Source organism: Oryzias latipes, chromosome 11 (assembly GCF_053564925.1).
Source record: "Oryzias latipes strain Hd-rR chromosome 11, Olatipes_Hd-rR_3.1".
NCBI classification, from domain to species: Eukaryota; Metazoa; Chordata; class Actinopteri; order Beloniformes; family Adrianichthyidae; genus Oryzias; species Oryzias latipes.
Genome location: NC_136247.1, coordinates 13497674 through 13505966, shown reverse-complemented (window position 1 = coordinate 13505966; position 8293 = coordinate 13497674). Strand labels below are relative to the sequence as shown.

Sequence of the window (8293 nt, the reverse complement as noted above, 5' to 3'; positions counted from 1 at the left end):
CCATTGCATTTTATCATGAGCTGCCATAGGTTCTCCATACATTAATTCTTGCAGTATTAATTCTTGCAATAGGACTGCTATTTCAGCATAGTGTAAGGCCTGTAGGGTTGAAAGATGGGGTAAATAAAGTGAATAGGAATGTTAAGCAGCTAGGGAGATGATCTGGGGAGAGCACACGCACACCACCAAAGAGGACCCAAGTTCTTGGCCACAATGACAATTTATCTTGGCAATAAAAATATGAATCGCCACAGGGTTCCAGTTAAAAAGGCTTAAACGAGCATGGAATGCGTCTAAGAATTCAAGGGAAAGATAAAAAACAGTAAAACAAGATTTCCAGAAGCAGTTAAAACAGAATAAAAGACGGCTAAAAGTCCAAAGAACAGTTAAAACTGGTTTAGAAATGCAGCTCAAAGGACCAGGGACCACTGATCCCAAACCACGGGGCGTCCTCTCCACGCCAGACTTGGCTCTTGGGGTCGACTTCTCCCGACGCTGATCCGAGGATCCCTCCGGACATGCACACCTGGACCTGGGAGTTGGGGCTCCCCTCGCCTCTGGGATTGCGCGTTACGCAGACACTCCTCCGTGTCACTTCCAGCTGGCCCTCCGGACACGCTGGAATCCTGCGGAGACAGGTAGACGGCAGCACCAAGCAATCTACGATGCAGGCTGCCACCAGCCTTCCCGGCGACTTAGTTCTACCAGTCTGCAAAATCACGTCCGGCTACTTACAACACAGGCAGGGTCCCTGCCCTACCCCTGCGTGTTGATCGCGTTGCAGACTGGTGGTTCCAGCGCTCCAAGCTCTCCCGGTGCGTGTGCGGTCACGTTGGGTCCTCACTACGTCTGTCGCTCCTGTAGATCCAACTGCGCCCCGTGTGCGTGTGCCCTGCTGCCGGCATGCGACTTCCCTGCGTGCGTGCGCTCTCTCTGCCGGCGTGCGCCCCGCCGCCGGCGTGTGACGTCTCTGCCAAAGCGCGGACCTCCTGCGCTTTTCTCCTGAGGACTCTTATAGTTCTCTCATAATGAGGAGCAGGTGTTGAGGGTCGCGAGCTGTGTTTCAAGGGGCGTGTCCATAGCATGCAAAAACATGTACCACAAACATGCACAAAAGAAAGAACACACCAAAACATGCAATCCCCCACATGCTCACAATAGTGTAGCGACCTGGGGTTTAGCGCTGCCTTCAGCCCCAAAGCCTCATGGGAAGTGGGGAGCTTTGGGGTGAAACCTTGAGTCAGAGGGTTGTGTACTGAAGTGAGGTCCATGCTGCTTGAACTGTTTGTGACTGCTGGAGTAAATGGGCTTGACCGTGAAAAGGGTGCTTGACCTCTCTGCCTGTTTATTCTTGCTTTAGGCTGTCCGGGGTCGTGCTGTGTATGGGGCACGGATAGGTCTCCAAAGAAGCCATCAAAGTTAACAGTTGGCTTTAGCTACCCCATGAAAGTGATAGTCCGGCAGGCTCGTTACAAAAGTTCGGAATCCACATGCGACAATAATTACATAACCCTAAAAATAACATAATTTACTTCTTTGTTAATGGTTGGGGTGCCGTTAAAATTAACACTTTTTTGTCTTTGCTTACTTCCTTACACTTTAAAGTTTAAGTAAGGCCCAAATATTTTACCTGTGGGGTCCATAGCTGTAATTTGTCTTTGTTTCCAGTCTCTGCCAAATAAGTTAATATAGCTATGGTGCAGTGGCGGTTCTACACTAATTTACTCCCTGGGCGAGTAACCCCACCAGCGCCCCCCCCCCCCCCCCCCGCGCACACATACAAAATTTGACAACATCCTGTTGTGTTCCCTATCTTCTATTTAGCCATTTTACTCCAAAAATGCATGAATTTTCTAGACTCGTATTACAGGGGGGTCAAACTCAGTCACACAGGGGCCTAAGCTAAAAACACGCTTAAGGTTTTGAGCCGAAGAAGATAAAGATTTACTGAACTACACACTAAAGCTAAACTTTTAAACCTTTTACACTGAACTTTTTGAACATAAATATGAATAAAAACAGGAACACTAATCCAGAATAACTCAAGTTAAACCTTAAATAACTTGTAATATTTTGTTCTCCATTTAAATATATTCTGTCAACATTATACAAATATGAACATGCTGCAGGACAAAAAACAAAGAAAGCCTGGAAATATTAATAAGAAATTACATATCAAATAATTCCATTTTTTTTGCTCTTTCATCATTTTTTAGAGCATTTTTTTAGAGCCGGACTCCTGCTTCATTTTTAGCAATAATTTCTTAATGTGTGACGTCCTGTGTGTGTCTTTGTGAAACATATCAGAGGGATTAGATCTAAAAAATAAAACTTATTGTGATTAATATGTTTAGGTCTTATAAAACATTAAAGACTAAATCTTAGAACTCATCAGTGGGATTACTCCAAAAATATTTGGCATTTCCCTAAATTTGTGCAACACCAACAGTAGAAATCCTCCAAAAAACCTCAATCCATATAAAATGGTCTGCGCTCACCCCCCTCCCCCCCCTTCCCCTTCCCTCTCACACGCGGCTCCGTCTCTATAACGGGAGGCTCAGCTGCGGCTCAGAGTTGATTGTCAGATAGAAAAAGACTCCCCTCACACCTGTTAGTGTGATTCAGCCAGCCACCGGCGAGTTGCGCTCCCCTCTCGAGTTTTTTTTTACTTATGTTCCAAAGACTACCGCAAAGAGGTGTGGCCGCAAGCGTCTTGCAGCAGAGGGCGGTGGTCACGTGCGCATCGGGTCTGCTGTGTCGGAGCAAAGAATTGTGGGAAATAATCCCCATTGCCTGCTTTTGTCGAAATTGGGTTGAGCACGGATGTTTGTTCTGCCTAAATCCTTTTCATGTGCCTGTTTTACGTTGTTTCACTCTAAATTATTCTTTTTTTTTTTTTTTTGCACCATAAGTGTGAAGAGGAAACAGGAGGAAGACATTATTAAGAGTCTGATGTGTCAAAATAAAAGTATTAAGTGTCGGCTGCTGAAGTAATTTCAAATTAAAACTTCAAGCTACCTCTTTGAATGTTGTATGTAGCACATTACTCATCGGACACGGCCAATGCCGCCCCCTATGAAGTGCCGCCCTGGGCGACCGCCCACATCGCCCATATCAAAAACCGCCACTGCTATGGTGTCCATTTTACAAAACTTCTGTGAACATCATTTTCACCCATCTTGTTCTGTCAGCCAGATGCACATTAGGCTGTGTAATCACTACCTAGTGTAATGCAGTCCTTTAAAACTTAGTTTCGGGACTGGTAGAAATTCCAGTTTTGGATCAGTCTCATAGTGCAAGTCACTTTCTGTCCATATCCTTTCATTTCTTCCCATTTTTCTTGTGAACCTTTGGTACAAGGAATACAAGGAACTGCATCTGCCATTTGTTTCAAACTTGTCACTTCTTCTTTGTACATTAACTTTTTTTGCTTCTGGTGTAACTGTCAGTGCAGAAACTGGTTTCATCTTTCCAACAAAAATTATTTATTGTACATTTTCACGCCCTAGTTTACTTACTGCTTTGTCTTATCTCCTGTCAGGACCAGGAGACTTTTTATATCTTAACATGATATGCATTTTCTTTTGGAGACATCAAATCTGCATGTCGTGACACTCTGGTTTTTGCATTTTCCATTAGGTTTTTAGCAGTCTGTCCAAGATCAATGTTGGACAGATCTAAGGTCCAATAATAATGTGGTTCACCTCAGCCTTCTAGCACACAGATGTCCGTATCTGGACAACGTTCCTGCATCCCCCTTCTCTGGTGGGGTAAATTCCTAATTTCAACCTTATCATGACATTCACCCCAAAAGATTGAAAGGACAGTTTGGTGCTAGAACCACATCAATGCATGTTGTTTCTTTAGTATCAGAATTTTCAAAACCACCTGGTTTACTCATGTATTTAGTTTCAATTTGACTATCAAAATACTTTGAAAAGTGTCTCAGCTTTGTGAATCTGATCTGGTTTCTTCAGTCAGTAATGATCTGCTCTGTCTACGAGAAGATTCTCCAGTTCTCAGGTGCAGGTTGGAATTGTGATGGAATATAGATATATGTATATAGAATATACATACATATCAAAGAATAAAACAATGTCTAAGAGCCATTTTATGAGTTTGAAATGATGTAGGAAATGTTTTTAATTTTGTTCAATTCTATTCAGATAAAATTTCAGATTTGTATATTTGTTTTGGAAACGTGTTTTTAAAAACAGCTGTTTAGATCAAACCCCTTTTTTTTACTCTCAATACAAATGGACAGCGGAGCAACATTTTTTTAACCATGCGGCAAAACGTGTTCATGTTCATGTTGTTCATTCTTCAAAAAGAGGTTCAAATCAAGGAGAAGAATATCAGTGGATGGAACAGAAACAAAGATTACCCTTTACAAATGTCTTATAACAGAATAATCAACCTGACATGAAACAATGAAGTGAAATTAAAAAGATAATATTAAAATAGGAATCTACTAATTAGAACATTTAAAACTTTAAGAAGTCTAACTGTTTTTGCTAACTTCCAAATATAAATTTCACTTATTTTTCATAGAGGCCAAATATATTTTTAAATCTGTTTCTTTAAAGTATTTTTCCAAACTAATGATTAGGTTTCTTACAAATGTTTCATTTAAATGGAAAATTGAGTAAAAATAATAATGATTTCATGTTTTCCCATACATGCATCTGACATGTTTTTTTTAGATCATTCCAAAATATAAAGACAAGAGGATAATACACAAAAGATTTGTTAAATGCTCTCTCCATCTCCCTATATTGGTGCAGTAATCAACATTCAAACTCCAAGCAGCAATAAATGGCTATACATGTGAACGTCTGCACAACGAAAAAGCATAATGTGTATTCTCTGTATTTACCAATGTGCTTTACATCGATTAAACACCACACCCAACACTCAAAATACAAACGACCTGATATGCCGGTACTCAAAGTCCATAACATATACAAAACCCACAGTTCAAACCCAAGTTCTGCAGTCTTGTCAAAAAAAAAAAAGGAAAATGCTCTGGAAGAAAAGATAATGTCAGACAATCTCAATTGTTTGGTGCGAAGCCGTTCCGTCTCACTCGCTGGAATGGGATCCCCCCCATTCACGAGGCTGCTGCTAATCCTCGTATTGGTAAATCCGAGCTCTCTGGGGAAAAAAGCACTCCACCAAAAAAATGATCAGTGGGGAAATCCTAAAGTAGCAGAGAAAAGTAATCCACATATGCAGTTGCTTGCTCCTCCACGCTCCTGTCACCTTACAGTGGGTTCCGTTCATCCAGGGGGGTGACGATAAATACAACACATGACCACAAAGTCCATGAAAATAAAACCTGTTAAATACATACACAAGTTTGCAAGTTTCAGGTCGTGGTTGAAACTGATTTGTGGCGGCAACCATTACGAAGTCTACAAAAGAAAATCTTTTAAATCCATCAAAAACACACAAGTCAATACAAGAAAAAACACAAGACAAGAACAGAAACCCATAAAACTTAAGCTTAACTTTCATTTATATTCTTTAATAACCCGAGAGCTTTACAAGTCAAGCGATGTGTTGCATCTATATGTCTATAAGCTTCAAAATATACAAACATAATCAATAAAGACAGATAATATTTAGAACTGAAACAACATTTAAATGAGCAGAAACAAGTTGCCATCACAGAACACACAACTTTAGTTTCTACAGATAAAAAAAGGATATGAAAAAGCATAAGCATTTTAGTAAAACCAAGTCCAATGTATCTGTTTTATATGTTTTTATGCTTTTAAAGACCAAATGTGTCTGTTTGCAAGCTGGAATTTTCTCAAAGATTTAAAATAGCAAAGCATAACTGAGTCTCTTAGATATGGTAAATCTTATTAATTTGTATTAAGAAGATGTTTTTTTTTTTTTAATCATCATAAGAAAATTGCACTTCACAGGGAAAAAGGGCTTTTTCTTTGCTCCTTAATATTTTGCAGATTTATTTCCCAAACCTGTTAAGACAAAAAATGAAAGATTAGATTAAATCAATTTCTGTTTAGAAAGAACTTCACTGATAAAAGTTTTATGGAGGATGGGCTAGATCAGGGGTCGGCGGCCTGTTAAACAATTTAATCTGGAATAAATTATTGGATAAACCCTTATTGCTTTATTTATTCTTTACTTCAGATTTGTTGTAGGAATTGTTGTTTTTATTTATATTGCTTTTTTTCTTTTGTTAATGTTAAAAGATAAATTTTTAGGTATACTTACACAATTTTACATTAGTGTGTTTGTGTGGGGGGGTGTTAGGGGGGGCGCGAAACATTTTCTTTTTCCTGGGGGGGCCTTGCAAAAAATAATTGAAAAGCACTGGACTATACCATAATCACATAAACACACATGCACACTAACATTGCGTGTTAAGGAGAAATGAAGCAGATTTCTTTAACACAGAAAGAAACTCACTGTTCAGAGGAGAGTTCATCTCTCAGGCTGATGGATTTTCTGGTTGCAGCATCTGCTGCTGGATCTCCTTGTTGTCTACAGCTGTGAGATCAGAAACTGTTAGTCTGAATCCTCATCTGAACTGAAGCTCAAACAAACATGAAACTCTGATGGAAAAACTTCTAAACTAGTCACTATAAATACAGAGAAAACATCTGAAACTAGGAAGAAAACCTTTACTCACGAGATGGTGGAGGCTTGACCAAATTGAAAACTAAAAAGAGAAAACAAGTAAACATTTCAGGTTTCTTTTAGTAAATAATATTTTTACTCTTGTTAAACTGGATCTGAGCCAATGAAAACAACAATAACTTACAGTTCATCTTCTTGTAAAAAATGAATGCAGACACAGAGAGAACGACAGCGATAACAGCAACAAGGACACCAATGATGATCAACATCTGACTGGAAGAACCTGAAGAGAAAAAACACAAACATGAATTCAAAACATTCACCAGTCAAATGAAAAACTCTCTAGTGGAGGTAAGGTTTACATCCTATAAATGGATTAAATCCAGCAGCTTTAATCTCTTTAATCTGGTCAGATTATTGATTCAAACTTGAAGAGAACATTGTGAGCTGAAAACCCTCAAATCCATCACTTCAATCCTCTAGAAAACAGAGAGACACAGAGTTTAGTCTGAATTCCTCCACCTTGAATCAATCCTACCTTCATTGGTTCTGATCTTTGCTTTCTCCAGTTTAGTGATGACGTCTTCTTTGACTCCAGAGAGCTGAAACACACATTCATATCTCTGCATGTCTTCTCCTGATGGAGGTTGGAGATCAACGCTCATCTGGAAAGTTCCATCATTGTTGGGGAGGATCTGTCCTTTCTCCACTCCTTCATGGATCTCCTCTCCATCTCTCCTCCACAGCAGTTCAGCTCTGTCAGGATAGAAACCTGTAGCATGACAGCTGACTGCAGAGGAGGACGACTTCTGGAGGAGAGACACTGATGGAGGAACTGGAAGAAGGAGAAAGATGGACGGAAATGTTTCTGGAATGTGGACACCCCTGAGGTTTCTTCGTTTTTTCCGGAATCCGGTTTTTTTGGGAGTTTTTCCTTACCGCGAAGGGGGGTCTAAGGGCAGGGATGCCAGTGTAGCTTAGTCAGTTTGTTAGTTCATTTTAGTATTTTTCTATTGAAGTCTTTGTATTCGTGATCCTTTTGATTTCATGTTTTACTTCGAAGCCCATCGAGACAACTGTTGTTGTGATTTTGGGCTATACAAATAAAATTGAATTGAATTGAATTGAATTGAATTGGAATGTTTATATTTGATCAATATTTAACACGGTCACTTCTAAAAATGCTTCATGTTAATATTCTGTGTTCTGGACATTTTAATGACAAAAATGTACAATAATGTTAGTGTCATTATAAGATTACAAAGCAGAGAAAAGACAACCACGCCCACATTCCTGATTGGATGTTATATCATTTCTTTTAGCTTGAGTCAATGATTCATTTGTTTTATTTTCACGATATTCTGGTAAAAATGTGCGAGCATCAGGGAACCGCCACTTTTGTGAGCTCACCGCTCTAAAGCTGTTAGAAATCTACAACTTCTGAATCAAACATCAAGTAGATTCCAATGATGCTCAGGAATGTGACAATGGACTGAAATCACTTGGAACAGTTTCATGTGTAGTTGGGCTTAGAGGAAAAATTCAAGATTGCACCCTTTTCTAGAGGTCAAAGGTCAATAAAACTTCAGCTGTGATTGTAGACTTAAGCTGGGAACAGTTGTGTGAAATTTCGTGAAAATCACACTCAAACAAAAGTTTTTTTCTGTGTGGTATAAAAATG

General features: G+C 39.5%; 1 protein-coding gene across 2 annotated transcripts in view; it reads right to left on the bottom strand.

Moving 5' to 3' along the window:
• Positions 1 to 4745: 4745 nt before the first annotated feature.
• Positions 4746 to 8293, bottom strand: part of orla-uba (major histocompatibility complex class I-related gene protein-like) — a 31341-nt gene continuing 27793 nt past the window's right edge. Inside the window, exons 5-9 of one of the 2 annotated variants that reach the window (XM_011480968.4) lie at positions 7151 to 7447; positions 6797 to 6895; positions 6665 to 6694; positions 6442 to 6522; positions 4746 to 5987 (exon numbers count right to left, since the gene is read on the bottom strand). In XM_011480968.4, the coding sequence (XP_011479270.1) occupies positions 6464 to 6522; positions 6665 to 6694; positions 6797 to 6895; positions 7151 to 7447 (485 nt within the window). In that variant the 3' untranslated portion in view covers positions 4746 to 5987; positions 6442 to 6463. Of the gene's footprint in view, positions 5988 to 6439; positions 6523 to 6664; positions 6695 to 6796; positions 6896 to 7150; positions 7448 to 8293 lie in introns of those variants that run through there. The other variant, NM_001278878.2, reaches the window with a different exon arrangement.